Consider the following 19625-nt stretch of genomic DNA (forward strand, 5'->3'; position numbering starts at 1 on the left):
GACGTTACTTGAAGCTGGGATAAAACTGAGTCAGCTTTCTGAATATAAAGTTCTCAGTGGCTTTCCTTTCCACCCTGCTTACTCTCTAAGATGTAATCAACTACTATCCTGTCCTTTCTTCAGTTAACTGAGGATGTTTGACCGGTTCTTATGTGTTGTTGCTAAACAAAATAAGGGGATATGGTTTGGGAGGGAAAAAAGTATAATGATGTGGCACTCCACTGCATTACATTTGTATAATGTGGTGCAGCTGAATTCAATTCCTGTTGGAAATTTATATCTTGCAGAGCTGTTTGCTTTGTTTGAAGGAACAATGTTTTTAAGGAAAGGTCCTCTAAGGAAGAGAATCCTATACTTAGATTAGTAAGCATAGTTGGAAAAAGTGAACAAGCAGAAGTTCCGTATGTTTGATAGCTTGTATTCCTTTTTTCCTCCAAAATCAGCTGTTACAATAAAGAGTTATTAGATCTCCCTATAAACCTGACTTCAGTTATATCCTCAGCTGGTCACTGGTGCGAGAAAACTTACTATTTTGATTTCTTTTTAAGCAGGAGTATGACTTCAGTGATGTATTTTCTCAAGTTCTCTGAATTGGCGTGAAATTTAGGAAGTGAAAACAAGCCAAAAGGACTCAAATGAGTAATAAATACAAAAACTGTTCTAAATCTTGTGTAGCTCCTAAGTTTAATTACCATTTAATTATTGTTTCTTTTTTGTGGGGGTGTTTTGTTGGTGGTAGTGCACCACAGACTTTTTTTTTAAACTGAGCACACCTTCTTACTGCATACTTATGTTCTTTATGAACAATTCCAGGGAAAAAGTCATCTTCTTGAGCTCCAAGTATTTGTAATAATGTAATGCAAGATGCTTGACTATCATCTACAACACTATCCAGATTTTACTTCTTCCATTTTTAAATAGTGATGTTCTGTTCCCAGTTTTAGAAAACTAATAGTTTATAATAAGTATTTCAACAGTTTTCTGTAAATGGCAAATGTGAAGCCATGGAAGGAATCTGTAAGGCTGAAAAGTTCGGTAGGCTGAAATTACTTTGTAAATCCATGGCATTATATATTTATTCAAGTGCTGTAGGAGGTAGAGTCATCACACATTCACATTTCTCATGAAGGGACTTTTCAAGTTTGATTGGAAATGGAACCTAAATTTAAAAGAAATGCAATTCTGTGAGTTATACAGCACTTTTTGACCATATTTGTGGCATTTTTTTTCTGTCGGAGTTGTAAAACATACTCTGAGAAAGTGTAAGAATACAAGAGCAGCAGTGCTTGGGTCAGACAAAAAGCTCCTTTAGTCTAGGATACAACAACAGCAGCAACAGTAACCATAAGCAAGAGCCTAGGAAAGATGAGGAGAAAGGAAGTATTTTTCATGCTGCCTCTGAGTTAGGCTCTGAACCTCCAGAACTTTCAGCTTAATGACTGCCTCAGCTGGAAGTGTTTTTCTGTATTTAGTAAACCTCAGTGGATTTCTGTTCCATGTCCATAGCCATCTCTGTTTTTTCCCAGATTAATTTCTAGCATCTTTAGGCATCCTTAGGCAAGAAGCTCCACAAATCTGGTACCATTGCGTCCCACTTCTTTCTTTTGTTTGTTTTGAACCTTGATTTCACTGGTTTCACTTGACGTCCTCTAGTAGTTAGGTTGGAAGAGATTTCCCCATCTCTTTTAGCATGTATCCTCTCAGTCTTCTCTCCTCCAGATGGTAGAGCCCTGGCTTACTTAATCATTCCTTGAATGGAAGCCATTTCAGAACCTGGTGCAACCTTTGTTGCTCTTCTCTGATCGTTTTTCCATCTTTCGTTTTCAAGATGGGGGACCAGAACTGCGCACAGAATCGAAGACATTTTGCAAATGTCACACAGGAGTTATACGTGTCTGTGACTGATGTACTGATTAGCCTTTCCTAATAACTCTTTTAGAAAAAAACTTTGGTCCAAGTACTCTTACATTTTAAATAGTCATCACCATGACTTTAAGTGGTGGCTTCTGATTAAAAGTACAGCAGCATGGCTCACAACATGAGAGAATTCCTGTAGCAGCAACACTTGCATTTGTTCGTTAGTTTTGTTGAACCCTCCAATTTGTGCCCATTTGATCACAAACTGGCAAGTAAAATGAGCCTTTCATACTGTGATCACGTAGCGATAATTGTTCTTGTTTCGTTTTCATAGATCCACCTTCTGTTTTTCAAAGCACTGATGGAAACTGGGTAGCTTTGCAGAATGTCACTTTGCCTCGTCCTCGAATGCTCGCCAAACCAAAGAGTCAAGTATTCGAAGCTTTGGAGAATGAATCCAGCATTGTGTCTGCCTATGACGAGATGGGCTCAGACAGCGAGGATGACTATGACTGGAATGTGGCCTTGAACAAGCTGCGTCGGAGACCTCGGCAATTACCAGACGATTTCTATTACACCAGTTCCCAGTATGGTACTGAATGGGTTTATGGCAGTGATCAGTACCAGGCAGTGACCTCCCCTTCCTCTGGATTATACACCAATACTGAGACGCTGTTCTCCGATTCTGAAACATCTTCAGTAAACTCTTCCCAGGAAGCTAAAGGACCTAGCAAACTGCTCTGGTTACAAAGCAGAACTCAAAGTGATATGCCCAGAATGGAAAAAAAACATTTCCACGGAGAACTGGATGTAAATTTCAATCCACAGGCAACAAGCTTGGAGTATTCGGACAGCAGTGAGACTGAAGAAGTCCATTATGATTTAGAAAAGAGATCAAAAAGGTGGAGGAAGAACAAAGCGATTTCTGAAGAATTATGTGAAGGAAAAAATTGCACAAAACCCAACAAGATGAATTTAAGTCAGGTAATTGTGTTTGAGCTTACTGAATGCAATCTCAAAAAGAGCTGGGCAAAACTAATTAAGCTATACTGGCAATAACATGTGAATCGTCAGTGGGAGGTAGAGTGTTCTTGCAGGCTTTATCTTCCTCATGCCTCATAACTGAGGAAAAGCAAAGGTAAAGTGTTACATATACCATGAACAGGCTTGGCCTCTTTCTCAACTATGCCATTTCCATCTGATCAATGACATTGTTAATGCTGTAAAATACAGTGCTCTTAAAAAAAACAGAAGTCGGGATTTGCCAACAGCTAAAAAATGTTGACTAATCACCTGTTCTGTTGCATTTTTGTTGGTTTTTTTTTTTAACTTCTTTGTTCTTGGAATAAGAAATAACGCATATGCCTGGGAATCTTCTGTGTGCTGTTTGCAAATGTCCTGATACGGGATAAAGCTAATGAGCAGCAGAAATTCAGAAAGGGCTGGTTTTGAAATATAGTCCAAGTGATGTCTGCTTTTAATTGGTCACTTGATTATGAGTTCTGGTGTGTTAGGGTAAGTGTTTACAAACTGATTCCATTTAAATAATTTGTCATTTGATTAAAAAAAAAGAAAACCAAAACAAACAGAACATAACAGCTCAAACTTGGAATAACTGATCATACAACTTGAAGACAGCAAAGCACTCCACAAATATTTCTTTTAAACAACAAGTGTGGGATAACCAGAAAGCAAAGTCGTCTGTTTGGAGTTTGTCCAGGCCTGGGACTGATATTATGTAAGGGATCCAGTTGTCCCCCAAAACTTTTTTAGCAGTACAAGCACACTTCTAACTAATTACCCAGCTGGATGAGGAGAATACTGACCCCTTGCCCAGTTCCGTTTCCCATGTCCTACTGCTCTCAAATCCTGTAGCTGCATCATTGCTGCAGTAGAGTAATGGTAAGCCTGAAGCAAGGAGCTAAGTGCTGTCTTCTCCCTATGCCCCTGTCTACAAGCAACCTGATCCAGTCTTTAAAGCCATCTGAGCAATTTTAGGATGCCTGGAATTGTTTTTCTTTGCTTATGCTACTAGCCTGTACTTCCCATAGAAAGACATCAGTACAGCTGATCATAAGTCAAGATTAGGATTCTAGGATTTCAGCAGGTTTTTAATGCTGGGTAAACTATTGTTGATTCTGTATCTATTCCATCTGCTTTTAGGAGACAAGTGTGGGTGTTTTGTACTGATTAATTTATACTCATGTCCTCATACATTTATAATCTACAGTTGTTGAAGGGGCGTTATGTATGATAATGTGCTATAACAACAATCAGTGGCCATTAATGACTTCTTAGAACATCAGGCAGAATTACAGGACTTTCCAGGAAATGCACAAAGACCACATTTTGTACACAGACTTCTGTATTTCCCTTTCTGACTTTGCGTATTTGTGCACGTTCTATGTGTATCTATATTCATATTGTGGTTTTCTAGTTACAACTGCTCTGCAGAGTATAGAAGATCAGAGCTCATAGGGAAGGTCCTGGAGACATTATAGAATCATAGAATCATTTAAGTAGGAAAAGACCTTCAAGATCATAGAGTCCAACTGTAAACCTAACACGGCAAAGTCCACCACTAAACCGTGTCCCTAAGCGCCACATCTACACGTCTTTTAAATAAATCCCTCCAGGGATGGTGACTCAACCACTTCCTTGGGCAGCCTGTTCCAATGCTTGATAACTCTTTCAGTGAAGAAATTTTTCCTAATATCGAATCTAAACCTCCCCCACGTTCATCCAGTGGAGGTCAGAAAGGCAGGGTGCTTCCAGACATACGTGATGGCATCCTTCAGCAGCTTAGTGTGTGCTTCAAAGTGCAAGCTGGTACAGAAAATGATTGTTGTTTCCAACTCTTGTGAGTTGCTTTGTCTCTTAAGTGCTGCTTACACCTCTCTGTTGGGCTCAAAATGCAAGGTTTGGGATTCTGACCCACTCTCCCCTTCATTTTACCCTTTAGGCTAAAAGAGACTGTTCCTGCTCTCCTGCTCCCTCAGCCATAGTGGGGCAGGCAAAGGCACACTGCCTCCAGATCACGCTACTGTTTTCAAAGCAATGAAATTCTCACTAGGAAGTTTATGTATGGGTGGGTTTACAGTTTGTGTTTGGACACACACATGCCCTGGTGGCTGATTTGACAGCTACTGCCCACATTCAGAGAACTGTTACTGCATCCTCTGGTACACAAGCACTGCTGGGAGCAGGAATGGACTGGCTACTACAATTTATTGCAAGGATGTTGCATGGTTGAACAATTCTAGGAAACAATTACAATGATCATGAGCGTAAGGAATATGATTTGAGGTATGGAAATAAATTAGCCAGACATCATTTATATTGTTTAGAAAAATGAGATTAAAGGGATGTCTGGGTTTCGTATAATCCCCAAAGTAATGGATTGATCTTGGTAAAACGGTTGAGGCTGCAGCAAAGAGAGCCCTGCATGTAAATAGTTTGTACAAAATGATAGTGTAGGTGCATGGAGAACTGCAGACAGCGTAAACTTAAGGAAGCTTCATTGTGGGGTCTTAAATCAGTCATAGGTTTTCACGTGCTGAGGTTATACAGAATTTACAGAAACCATACAAAATGCTCTTCTAAACCGTGTTGCATCTAGACATTAGACACCGAACAACTGACCATATGTAAATTGCAGTGAAGAAACATACTTTTTCCTGATTTTATTGCATTGTAATAATAACCTTATTTTACTGCATTGTAATAATAACATGATAATTTGTTACACATTATGTTTCCATCAGCATTGTAGAACAGGATTTCAGTTTAGCAGTCTAAAAGTTGGGTTTTCTTCTTTAATTTTCAAATAATGCAGGTCGTTTTCTTGTTTGCTGCTCTCGGAGACTCACAGTGAAATGAGAACAGACCCTTTCCTCTCTCCCTGCTCCAAGTCTAGAGAATTGTAAGCAGTAACATTCTGGAACAATTGCAGTAATTTCATAACTCACAACTGAATTTCTATTAAAAATGAGGTATATTTTAATCAAGATCCAGTACTTAGATTAGGATAATGCTGTGGCAGTTTTTTAAAACTGATTTTAGACTCAACACTGGAATGCTGACTTTGTGACTGAGAGAGAATTTATTGTATGAAGTCTGGAGTGACTTAAAAAGGGAAACATGAAAACAGACATCAAGATGTTCTGTATTTGGGGAGAATTTTTGCCACTTTATGATAGGTAAAAGAACAACCTGCTTCACTGGGTTGCCTGTAGAAATGCTGTAAACACGGTCATGAAATAAGTACAGAGGGACATAAAAACTGTCCTGATAAAACTGATGTCCTACTGTAATAAATTTCTGATAACCTGATTGCTTATGTAACACAGAAAAGTTACATTCCTGGGGAACCTGAATTGGGAAGTGCAACCTTGCTTTTAATGATAATTATTTTTCAGATTGTAACTTTTTACAAGAAATTGCCACTCAAACCACCAGTCTCTGTCTGCTTTCATTATTATTAATAATATTAATAATTGATATTATTATTATTAATAATATTGATATATTGGCTTTCATTATCTTTTTGAGAGGAGGAGATGTTGCTTAGTGTAGCTGCAATTCTTGTATTTCTGATGGAAAGTGGAATGGCTTAATTGCTTCAAGTGAAGGAAGTGCCCTCATTATGAATTTGCGTCTTTGATCAGGAGACCCCACCTGTTAATTACAGCCCTCCTGCCCTGCAGCCAGGTATGGGGTGAGTGCTGTCAGACTGCCGGTCCCCATGGCATGGCGCTTGGAATCTATTTATTGAAAATAGCTGCCCTAAAATTACACGGGCTCTCGCTGAGAAACTGTCTGCAAACCTCACAATTTATGTCTTCTCCTAAAAACTGTGGTTTCTGATTTTTGGTTTCCTATATGAATGGAGCTTTCTCTCAAAAGTTTATAGTATAACATGGATTTGGTTCTGGAGCCTCCTTTGCTCTAGCGCCAGTACTTTGCTTGCTTGCTTTATTTTGGGGCTTTTTTTTGTTCGCTAGGATTACGTTATCAGCCATTTGCGTGCAAGGATTTCCAGACATAAGGAAAGATGTATTTCCTAGTTCATTGTCTGCTAAAGGACTTATGCTTGCATTAGAAACACTTGATTTTCTTTTAGTGAGACTGGGATTGTGGCTGTGTTAGTCTGCCAGGCCCTCACTGAAGCTCTGTTTTCAGATAAAGTGGTGGCCCTTTATTCTTGTTTGCAGATGTTAGTATTATATGCTGCTGACAGATGCAAATGGGAGTTTACACAGTGATTTATGTGAACACAAATATGTCATTAAACTTACCAGATACAGCCAAAGTGTGAACAGTAAAGAATAATGAAGTTTAAGACAGCATCTCAGGTTGCCCAGAGAGGTGGTAGATGCCCCATCCCTGGAAACATTCAAGGTCAGGTTGGACGGAAAGGTGGTAATAGACATACCTGAATCCAGCTGTAATAAAATCAGTACCCTCAAGGCGAGTCCTCCCCCAAGAAAGGATGTATATTCATAACACACATTTAGCTAACGTGGAATAAATCCCTAGGGATGCCAAGGTAGCTTCGTGGCTTTCACCTGTGCTGGCAAAAGTAGCAAAAAGCTCTTTAAGTTTCCCAGCTAATGAGTTAGGAAAATTCTTTTATATGTGTTAAAGCATAAGCCAGAATTGGGAACCTTTCAGTAACAGTGTGGCATGTGGCTAAGGTAACATTGCAGCTTGCTGCTGCCAAAAGAGGAATACCTCCTTCCTGTCTGCCTTCCTGCCTTCCCTCCGCCTGCCTCCGGCGTGGTCCAATATCTCTCCCATGTCAGCTGTAGCACATATTTGGACCCCTTTGCCAAGCCTACACAACTCGTTACAACTGAGTAAAGGAGAGGAACGTGCAGGATGACTCTCTTTCAGCAGCACTAGGGTGTTGCATTAGCTCACCTTGTTTCATAAAACTACATCCTCAATTGTTTATCCTGCTGAAGCTGGGCAACTTAGCAACATTGTCCTGCCAGGCCTTCCTCCAAAATACATGGGCGGTCAGCTGGAGGGCTCTACAGGATTTCACTGAGCTTTGGACAGAGGCAGTAGAGATCAACCTAAAAGGTATTGCTGTGTGTAATCCTAGGGAGACTGGTATTTTTTCAGGATCAAGAGAAGTTGTGATTCTGCTGTTGTCACTATGGATTCTTTAAATTAACTGATGGTGCTTTCCACAAGGGTATGTGTGTATTGCTACTCTGATGTAGCTGCTAAGCAGTTAGCGCTAAGCAGTTCTATGTAAGAAGCCCCCAGAGGATTCATGCATGTCTTGCTGCATGATGAAGTCTGTCAGTACTTCATGGTACAGAAATGAGGTGGAAACATGGGCAAACCTGCCCCTCTGGATTGCTAGCCTTCCTCATGCTCCACTAGATTTTATACACATATTTGTCAGCTTATTTAAACAAGAATAGCAAACTTTTGTCTTTACAAGCTTGATCTGTTCAAATGTCTGCATGGAATGGGATTTTCTTCTCTTCCTTGCAGGCTCGACCCCAGAGCTCACTAGCAAGTCTTGTAATCCTAAACCACATGTTTTGGTAGACGAGAGTAGGATTTTGGAGGGATCTATTAAATAAATGGAGGTAACTCAAGTAAAGAAGGATTCTAGTAATTAGCTTAGGCTAGATACCTAACTGTAAATAGCTCAAGTTTAATGAGGCACTAAACTGTATTCTCCTAAAATAAAAGTGCACAGTTTAGCCGTGCTTCCTACCCTGTAAATCCCATAGATTATGATTTTTTCTCTCCTGGATACAAATTGATGAACTGATTGATTCAGCAACAACTTTCAATTTTTTTATAGTAGTTTAGCGATATGTGAGGATTTTTTATTAGCAGATTGTTGGGCAGAGTTTGTAATGAGTTGTTGAATTTGAGGAAGCACCATTGTGATAAATACAGATTTTTTAATTAAAAAGGTGAAATGACACCAGTCTTCTAAATCTATATAAAAGCATTTCATAACATATTATAAAACTAAAGTGGAAACACACTGATTTGAAATCTTGTTCTCGATCTTATTCAGAACAGCGTAAAAGCTTATTTGGCAGAAAAGGCTTTTTACTCTGCAAAAGCCGATTTTTTGGGAAAAGAATAAATTTCAGCATTAGCCCATGGTTCCCCTTCTATTGTAGCTAGTCGTGTACTTTCAAATCCTGATTTTCTAAAAGGGCCTTTTGCATCCTGAAGGTGAGCTATAAAGCAATAATTTAGTTGTGTAATTGATTCACAGGTAACTGCAGACAAAAATTGTCCAGAAAGCTGTAAAAGTGCTAGACGCTACAATTCGGTTTAGTGTATGAGAGATGAGGACTGATATTACAAACACGGTGTGTCAATCCATTAAGAGCAGTTTGGCAGATAGGGTTTGTGAGGGAGTTGTCAGAGTTAACATTTCCCGTAAGAACTGGAGGTAATTGATCCATCCATAAATACTGCTTCTGCGGCTGCAGAGAGAGTAGCTGTGCAAAGCAAATCTCCTGTTTATGTATTTCCAAATGAATGGTAGAGAGAACACAGCTTTTAGTCTCTCCAGCAGTGTCTGGTCCTGTCACGGTAGGAGAGCGTAAGGCAAATAGGAATAATTTCCTATCTGAGAATTGCTCCAAATCATCCTCTTAGACCCCACTGCAATGAGCCTACCGCTTTTGGGTCCCAGGCTGCATTCTTTATAGCTTCCTTCTGGGTGGTTTTGTCACGATTATGCTCCATTTCAAAGAATTCATCACTTTTAAGACCACCTAATTCCACCTTACTTTATGCACTTGACTGAAGCACTAAACAAAGTGTCTAATTATTGTAAGCTCTCTCTTAGCCGTCAGCAGGGAGAGAAGAGCATTTCCAGAAGGAAGTTAACGCTGTAGGTGTAGCAGGTTGCTCTGGGAGATGGACTGTAGTGGAAATCAGGGGAAATTGGGTCCTAATCAGACAGCACAGATCCAGAAAATAAGTTGGTGTGTATCTGGGCATTAGTTTTTGGCATAACCATCAGATATTTTCAGATTTCCTGCAAGCGCTGACAAAAAAAAAGCCCCTTTTCCACATTATTAAATGTTGGGCAGGCACCCCGCTAAACAGAATTGCAAAAGGATTTTGCTTTTCTTCCGTTCAGCCTCCAAAGTAAGGAACTTGTCATGGTCGAGTCTGTAACACGCACTGTACTTTACTGAGCCTCTGAGTATTTCCCACCTTTAAGGATCTAAGAGTAAGAAAAGAAGGTGCTCCTAAAGATTGAACTTGTTCCGAGGAGGTTGACGTTTGGAAAATAATAATCTCTGTAGATGATCCACCTAATCACTGAGAAAGCTGAAAATCTTAAGCACCATCATGTAATAAAAGAGAGATTTTTCAAAACTTGTTTCCAGTAGTCTTTAAGAAAAACACAGATAATGCTCCAGACCAGCAGTCAGGGAACTCGAGCACAGCTTTCAACTGAAAGCTGGACACAACTGCCAGGTCACAAGTTATTTCATTCCCACACTTCACGTTCTTTATCTGCACCGTGCCTAAGAGTAATGGCAGTGCAGTGCTGGGAATGGGAAATACCATTTAGTCTTTTATTTCATTAGTTGCACAGAGGTATATAATGATTTTGATAGTTCTTTTTTACATAATATAAAAGTAAGCAGGAATGATAAATATAATCCAACAGGTGTGGGTTTGCTGGCATTTCTCTGTAAAGACATGGTATTTTTTTATCAGCATACTTAGTGTGCTTTCTTTCTAGCTTCCCTGCAGAGTGATCATACCTATGCTTTTCTAGGAAGCTATTTGTTTTCCCTTCTGTACCTACACAGTAATTATACTGTTCTTCTAATTTCTTTGTAGGATTTTGATGATTTATCAGAAACAGATATAAGCAGTGAGGATCAGCATCATAACATCAAGCCTGACCTTATGGAAGAGGAGCTTAAATCCAGGTTATTTCAGCTTGCTGCTAAAATGAGTGACAAGGAAACATCTTCTGGTGAAGAACAAGAGGGAGAACCTAGAACAGACGCTGAAAACCAAAAGGAGAGTTTGTCTTCAGAGGAAAATGGCAGAAGTATTCAGGAGGAGTTAAAGAAGGTAAGCAGTCATTGTAGATCAGTGGGGCTAATATTGTAAAAGTTAGAATCCAGAAAGAGAAACTTTTGGTTAGAAAATTAAATATAGTTGCTTAAAAAAATCCAAGGTCCTTTACACTGGGTCTGAGCCTGCAACCCTTGTGCAGATAAAACTTAAATTAAGGTGTGTATTTCTTCCTGTGAGCCTACAGCATCAATTCAAAGTAGTGAACTTAGTTTGTGTAATAAACCTGTGACTGATATTAATAGAATTATGTCAGTTTATACTGACTGAGAATCGACTTATATGTTTTTATTTGAAAACATGTCCAGTTCTCTTTTTTCCCTCCTTGCTAACCAGCTGGCTTAAGTGGTTTTTTTCAGTCCTTTTATTTGCTCCCCTGTTTTTAGTGTAGTTCATTCTGATGTCATAGATTCCTCTTTTGCCTCTCTATTGGAATATTTTGTGCTTCTTTAAAGCCTTCCAACCCTGTTACTCTGTCAGCTAACAGGCCTCTGTGTGTAGTAACATATTCTGGTGAAACTGAAATCCAGTGTCAGTTCTGATAATATATGTGATCTTCTGTGTGTGCCATTTCACCCTTACAATGAGATGCCTGATTTCAGTGTCACTCCGCAGGACTTACCACCTGCCCTCTTCCCTTTCTACCTCTGAATTTCTTTTCAGATCATGCGATGTGCTTGAATTTTGGTGCTGTAGAAGAAGCCCAGCACTGCCGCTTGCCAGTCAAGCACTCTTGTCCCTTAGATCCACCTAGGCTCATTATTGTTTGCTGTGTGTCTTGATTCACCTCTTGGTGTATTGTCTGCACAGCAGCTCAGCTTCGACAAGGGGTGTGGACAACTCTCTAAAGGAAATATGTTCATCATCATTTGAAAGGTGTTTTGTTCAAGTACTATAAAGAACTAATACACCAGGAGGTGGAAGCAGGATCCAGTGACTCAGGTGGATGATAGGATGCTGTCCAAGTGTGCAGGAATGGTGTCAGGAAAGCCAATGCCCACCTGGAGTTGAATCTGGTGAGGGACATGAAGGGAAATAAGAAGGGCTTCTACAGATATATCAGCAGCAAAAGGCAGATGAGAGAAAGCAGGGCTCAATCCTGCAGTGACTTGGTGATACAGGACATGGAAAAGGCTAAGTTACACAACATTGTTTTCACCTCAGTTTACGGGTAAGATTTGCCCACAAGAATCCCAGGCCCCTGAGACCTATAGGAAAGTCTGGAGCAGTGAAGACTTACCCTTGGTAGAGGAGAATCAGGTTAGCAAATATTTCAAGAAACGGGACATACACACGTGCGTGGCACCTGATGGGGATGTACTCACGAGAGCTGAGGGAGCTGGTCCATGTCATTGTGAGGCCACTCTTGCTCATCTTTGAAAGATCATGGTAATCTGAGTCATTCAGAGCACTGAATATTGTTTATTTTGACTTTAACAAGGCTTTCAACACTGTCTAGTATAACATCCTCACAGACAAATTGAGCAAGTAAAGACTGGATAAGTAGACAATGAGGTGAACTGAAAATTGCCTGAATTGTTGGGCCAAAAGGGTTGCGATCAGAGGCTCAAAATCTAGTTGTAGGCCAGTCACTAGTGGTGTATCCCAGTGGTCAATACTGGGACCAGTACTGTTTAACATTTTCGCTATTGACAGAGACAATGAGATAGGGTGTACCCTAAATTTGGAGGAGCGGTTGATACACGAGATGGTTCTGTTGTCATTCAGAGCATCTTGACAGGCTGGAGAAATGGGCTGACAGAACCTCATGAAGTTCAACAAGGGGAAATGCAAAGTTCTGCACCTGGGGAGCAATTATCTGGGCAATTGTCATCGTCCCAGTACAAGGGACACATCAACATATTGAAGTGAGTCCAGTGAAGGGCCTTTCCAAACTCTCTGATTCTGAGTTATTTAGCCATGGACTATACAGCAGTGTAAGTACCTTTGTCATCATGTATGCAAATACCTCCATGATGTACACACAACCTTTCTAAGGAAATCAAATAAAAGCTTTATCGCCAGTGCTTGTTAGTAACATTCGATTTAGCTTATCTTTGATTTACAAAGACAAACCAGCAATCAAATTATTCAACAGGATATATAGGCTGGCTAAGGTATAACATGATGCAATTAAAGTCCAGAATTAAAGGCTGTGAATAGGACTTTCTGAAATGCTCCTATACGGTGAACTGAGCACAGAAAATGGCAGATGTGTGTTTTATATAAGTAAGTAATATTAGTTGTTTTTTCCTCCTCTAATTTTATTATTTCTTTAACATTTGTATGTCAGTTATTTAAAATAATGCAAGGATTGATTTTTTTTCCTCAGTAAAATTTCTTTAAGTTTAAAAAAATAAGAGACATACCATGTTCAGCAAAAAGGGAATGCAAAAGGGAATGCTTAGAGTTTCTAATTCTTTATTGGTTTTGGATGAAAAAAAAGTCTTAGTCATTCATGGTCGCAGTATATATTCTTTCTGTCTATAATAAAGAAACCAAAATATCCCAGTACTATTCATGGTCATGACTTCAGCGGAATTGATAGCAGAATTTGCTCCAGCTGTAGAGAAACAAGCAGGCTGCTTTCATTCTTATTCTTGACAGTTGTCCTTAAAGGTGATTTAAAATCCTCTGACGCGTGCCTTCTCTTTGGAAAGGTGGTTGACCAACATCTTACAATGAAATACTGAAGATGACGGTGTATAATACCAGTTGTGGCTATGGTAACCTAAAATACGAAGACCTAGCTAAACCCATAAAAACATGCAGTAACTTTAAGATGAGTAGGTGGCATGTCTCAATAGAGGCAAGCACAGAAAACATATTTTCAGGGAACCAGTAATTTTAGATGCCTTAAAAGCCAGATGTCCCAATATGTTGTCTCTAAGACGCCTGATTTTTGGAGAATGCATATGTAGGGAACTACAGATCTTTCAGACGGGTACTTAACGTTCTCGGCCAGAGACCCAAACTTCTGACCTGGGTATCAAGTTTCAAATTAGGTATACAGAACCACTAATTCTGGGCCATTGAAATGAGAGCTGGAGTGCCTACAATCTTCTTTGAGCTCCTGAACGCAAATTAAATACTGTATTTTAGCCATCTTGCTTATATTTTAGCCATCTTGCTTGCTTTGTTAGCCATTAGTATTCTATTCTCAAGCTTATTCTGGAACACATTACCAACTATAAATCACAGGGAATTTCTAGTTACGGTACACTTGACCATAGAATAGATTTCAAAAAACATGTATTGTTTATTGAATCACTGGAAATTAAGTACCTGGTGCTCATGAAAATCTGACTTTCACATGTCTGCACCTTTCAAAATCTGGACTTCTGTTTTTAATGGAAGCTGGGAATCTCATATAATCACATGTTGAGCTGATGCTTTTGAAAGAGTATTTAGTATATTCAGATCTGTAGCAATGGCAAGAATTGACAGGTCTTGAGTGGGGAGTTAGCTGAAGTTGGGCATTTTCATGTTCTTAGTTCTCACCTCAAGCTAAGCTCTTGAGTTATATGTCTGCCTTTAAGATACAAGTTTGAAAATGCTGACCTTTGAGTTAATTATTTAGTTCGTGTGGGATACTTGAGGATTAAGGTGGGTATTAATTAATACAAGTTAATTTTATGCCTTAGACTTAAATCCTCTCAGACCTTCAGCACAATCATTTTCAACGTTTCTAAGTTTGTGATTGCCTAAAATGGTCTTGTGGAGATTTACAGCTCTCTTAAACAAACATAATCCTATAGCAGGCTTGGTTTTATAGACAACATTTTGTGCTTATCAAGCTACAGAAGTAGTTCATGGTCTTTCAGGGATATGCAGACCCCTGAAAAGCCTGCTCACCTCAGTGGTGCAATGAAAGGCTATGGAGTCCTGCATGCTCGGGCTAGAGTCAGCCTTCAGCCCCTCTACACTTCAGGTGTGAACAAACCAAAAATCACATTGTGCAACCGTTGTGTTAGTGAAGCATCTTGTACTAGCACAGTGATTTGCACAGTTCTTTCTGCCTTGCTCTTTTTTTTTTTTTTTGCGTCACCCCCCCAAACTCTAACCAAATACCTAAAGAAAAAAGCAAAATGTAAATCCCCTTGGGACTATCTTAATGATACTGATCCTGAAACTGGCAAGCATGATAAATGGGTTTTATTTAGCTCTTGCTCTCTTCTATCCTCTCTCCTTCTCTTTTAATGCTTTCATGAAGATGAATAGCCCGGGTTTATATTTCATGGTATACCCCAGAATTACATTCTAGAAGGCAATTTCAGCAGTGCCTAATGAGATTGCGTTTTGAATGCAGTCTATCACTGTGACCACCTTGTTACAAACTATGGAGATGCTGTTTAAAAAACAGAATAGCCCCTGCCATTTTTGCAAATTGCCCCACATAGCATAAAAACTGAAATAGTTGTTAAAACCTTACTTGTGTTTCTCTTTTTGCCTCCTTCTACTTTGTACTCCTCCTTGCTTAAGATATGCAAAGGAGCAAGTGAGTTAAACTTCAGTAGTAACGTTGAGTTTCTCTCCTCTTTGCATTAGCTTGATGCAACATGCTGGGTGCTTGAGGAATTTCTTTTAATCCCTTTATGCATTTACTTCTGCTCAGAGAATCTTTCAACCAAGGCTTAGTAACTTTGTTTAAATCCTGCTGTTTGCTGTTGACATTATTACATGACTAGGCTCTCTTCCGAATGACAGCTTGTAAGTTTGTTAAGTAGCACAGTAGGATCCTGTTCCCTAAGTGAAACTTCACAAGTTCCTTGACAGTATGAATAACAGCATAAATATTCTTTCCATAAAATATTTATGCCTTCATTCTCTGGAAACATTTTATTCATTTTAGGTTTTATAAAGCTTTATTTTGGGGAAAGTATGTACTACAAGCATCATCTTCATGTGTATTTGTGCCACAGGTCTATTCTTTGTTTCGAAAGAGTACACCTTACATTTTTCACCAGGTAAATTAGCACTTTTTGACTACTGGTGTAACGAGATTGACAATTGTTAGAAAATCTGCCTGGCACCTCTCTTGAGTGAGAGGAATAGCCAGTAGCTGTGGATGTGGGTGCATGTTACCACAGCAGAAGAGACAGCCAGCTCCCTGGTGTGGTGTATGCTGGTGACTATGCCTGGGGCTGGCCATGGAGAGGGTGGCCAGGGGTCAGTGAGGGAGGTCAGGTGAGGGAGGGCTCATGGGACTTGGTTGTTGGAGAGAAATATGCCCACGGCCTTGATAGAGCTGGAGAATGGCATTGGATGTGCACATGGCAGTGAATCCCTCCTGTGTATCACAGACCTGTTAAAGCATCGCAGTAGGATGGCTGCGATGTTGTAGCAGCAGGGCTATAATAACGAGAGAAAGCCTGTGTCTCTAGGTGACTGGGCTTTCGTTAATCATTTGTGCTGGTGCCTGCACCATCTCACAGAAGATGATGTAGTAGTTTTTGTGATCATTATCTTGCAACTTCCTGAACTGAAAGCATTGCTGAGGAACTCCTGGGTATTTTGGTTGGTGTGTTGGTCCAGGCACGGATTAACAGGAAACTGCCATCCAGCTTCCTATGCCTGAAGACTTTAGAAATGACTGAGTAAAAGTTCCTAAGGGATCCAGAAGCCCACGGCTCACTTAAGCAAGAAAATATAATAGCATAAGTATAGTAGCTTTACTACAATTGCTACTACTATGCTAATAAAACCAAACAGTGTAATACAATGACATCTTCCTGGGTTACCAACTCAGAAGATATTTGTGTGTCTGTTGTTTCACATTTTTGTATGCAAGATGCTCAGAATAGTTCTTGTGTTTTGGTGGATCATGGCTTTTATGATGATGTTAATTATCTGGGCAGTCTTCCAAAGTCCGGGATTGAAAACTGAATGTGGGCAACATTGTAAAAAGTGATCTTTAAGGTTTATGAACTGCAGGTAATCTATGCACAGGATTTTGAATGACAGCAGAGAAAAAAGATTTTGGTTAAGGAAGGTGCAACAGTGGCTTTTTCTTCTAAAAGAGGTATGAGACTTTAATCTTCACATTGGGCTAATGGATCCAAAGTTTTAAGTTCTCAATTCAACAAAGCAGTCAAGTATATGTTCAGTTTTAAACTGAAGATTTAGTAGTTTGCTGGACAAAAATCCCATTCAAGAGATTTCTCCCATGTATTTACTATTATTTATTGGTCTTTAGCATGGAAAATTAAGTTGATCCTAAGTTTATTTTGTCAAAATCTTCAAAAGTCTTCAGTTTCAAGCAAACTAGTTGCTTCAAGACCATAAAATCCATTTTTAAAAAGTTTTCAAAAATGGGCAGTGATGTTTGTGTTCTTCCAATTCTGACACTTTCTGGGCTTAATACAGTTGCATAAGTATGGATATAGATAGTTCATCTGAGATGCCCTAGGGTATTCCACAGGGCCTTAAGCTGCTGGTCCAGAGGAAGCATGCATCTCCCAGGTCCGTGTCATATCTGACAGCGTTGTTTGAAAATCCTCACATGCTTCACATACATGACAAGGTTTCAAATTGCACCTTGTCTGCCTGTGTTAAAGCAACTGAATCAAAGCCATGTTGAATCTACCTGGTGAAGTGCAGAATGGGTGAGACTTCAGCTGGCTTCACATGGGGAATGCAGCACCTTTGTAAACAAGATTCTCATAGTCTCAGATTTGGTACTTGTGCATGCATGCCCAAGCCAGCTCTGTCCAGCGTGCGTGCAATGTGTATCTCCTTCAGTTGTCTGATCACCAGAGATTTATTTACTTAGGAAGAAAATGGAAAAGCCATTTTACAGATACAGTTATAGAAAATCAGTGAAGAATAGCGTAAGCTGTTGGAACAAAATAGACTGTAACAAAAAAGTTACTATTTTCTTGTCTTCTTTTGTAAGCAGCCCAGAGACTTGGCAGTGACAGGTGAGCTCTTTCAGATCTAGTTGGAAGAGTTTCAAGCAAACGCTGCTCCTCAGCTGGATGATACGTCTGTCACAGCACAGCCAACAGGGTAGCTGTCATTGCATCATTACTTCAAGGCAAAAGCAGTCAGTTTAGTTTAAATAGACCTGAGTAAATTAGGGGGATTAAGGTGAGCCTACTGACTTGACACTGGAGAGGGGTAGTATGAAAGATTTTACTTGTTCATTTGGGGACAGTGAAGTCCAGGAGAGGGACAGTAGCAAACAGTAGAAAGTGATTTGGCACAAGATGTCTTAACTCAGCCCAGGTGTTTCCAACGTGAGCATCTGACTGTGGCGTAAGTGAAGTGTAGACCCTTTTGTAACTAGAAACACACACAGTGTCGAAATTGCAATTGTGTAGACCTAAAAATTAAAGACAGCTGGCTTTTCTTTTTCTTAACACTGCTGCAACAGTCTTTTTCTATTGCTAATGCTACTTTGTTTTGTGATGGTGGAAATCAGTATTTCCCATCTGTTTCATTTTATAAAAAATGATGTGTCATTTGCAATATCTGTCTTAATGAGATCTGTTACTCTAAATCCCACAAAAATAAATTAGGCATTGCTTTATTTTAAATATTTTACCAAAAAATTTAGATTTTACATTTATTGCTATTTTATATTTGCTAGTTTTTTTATCCTTGCTGTTCATCCTAAAGTTCTCTGTAAGTTTGAACCTATATAAATGTTAACCTCTGTAGCTGTTAACATAACTTTTCTACCTTTTTATTTAACTGCTTTCCCACTATCTAGGAAAAACAAAAGGCTTTTGATCTCCATTTAAAGTTGCAGTTTTTATCCACTGTATTGCAGCAGGTGAGAATGCTTTGTTTTGCCTGTGTCTTCTCACATCTCTTACATAGTAAGAGATGCTATAAAGTGATATTGAGGGTTTCCACATTTCCCAAGCAAAATTCTCAAACTCAAAATGTTTTTCTGGAAATATCAGGCCTGAAAAATCATACCTTTTGGCTAGAATCAATAATTATTGCAGAAAATTATTGTATAATCACAGCTAGTCCTGTGTTATGATGAGTGGTGAGCATGAAGTAGACATGTGGAGCAGACTGGCTCTCTTATTTGGCTTTGGGATGAGAATTTGGTTTTATCAGTAAAGAACAACAGAAGACAAAGATAAGTTGTATGATCTTCCTATTCTCATGTACTCACCTATATTAATAAATTGGGAAGAAAAAAATGTAAAATTTTATTTCAGCAGTAAGATTTTGAGCAGTTTCTGACTGTAGTGGTCTTCAAAAACCTTTCTAAGCTCCCAACTTAAAAAATAAACAAAACCCTTAATTCATTGTAGAGATTGCACATAGTGAGTAGGCACTTTCTCACGTTGCTGCTAGTGTCTATTGCTTATCCATCTAGATGGAAAGAGGTTTCATATTCTGTGCTATTTGGGTCTCAGCTTATGAGAATCAGATATTAAAACAGATTTTCATTTTATTCCCTGAGCAAATATATACTTATCTTCTATTTTAAAATACATGCTATTTTTAGTATGTATATGACATTTTAGTATGTCATATATAGTGGTAAGGAAATTAATTCTGTAGCATTCTCTCAGTCATAAAATAAGAATCACTTTTTTGTGTCAAAAGTTGATGCTTAATTTAGCAAAACACTTCTCCTCTCAACTTTTTCTTTTTTCCTTACTCTCAGAGTCAAATTTTGTGCTATGAATTTTAATCGCCTTTTAATC

At 39.1% G+C, this 19625-nt stretch overlaps 1 protein-coding gene across 3 annotated transcripts in view; it reads left to right on the plus strand.

The window, feature by feature from the left end:
* Nucleotides 1–19625, plus strand: part of MYRIP (myosin VIIA and Rab interacting protein) — a 129570-nt gene that overhangs the window by 93498 nt on the left and 16447 nt on the right. For all 3 annotated transcript variants that reach the window (XM_075143179.1, XM_075143178.1, XM_075143180.1), the window contains exons 8-9: nucleotides 2192–2841; nucleotides 10711–10950. In XM_075143179.1, coding sequence (XP_074999280.1) covers nucleotides 2192–2841; nucleotides 10711–10950 — 890 coding nt within the window. The remainder of the gene's footprint in view (nucleotides 1–2191; nucleotides 2842–10710; nucleotides 10951–19625) is intronic.

This window comes from Calonectris borealis, chromosome 2, assembly GCF_964195595.1.
Source record: "Calonectris borealis chromosome 2, bCalBor7.hap1.2, whole genome shotgun sequence".
Classification (NCBI taxonomy): domain Eukaryota; kingdom Metazoa; phylum Chordata; class Aves; order Procellariiformes; family Procellariidae; genus Calonectris; species Calonectris borealis.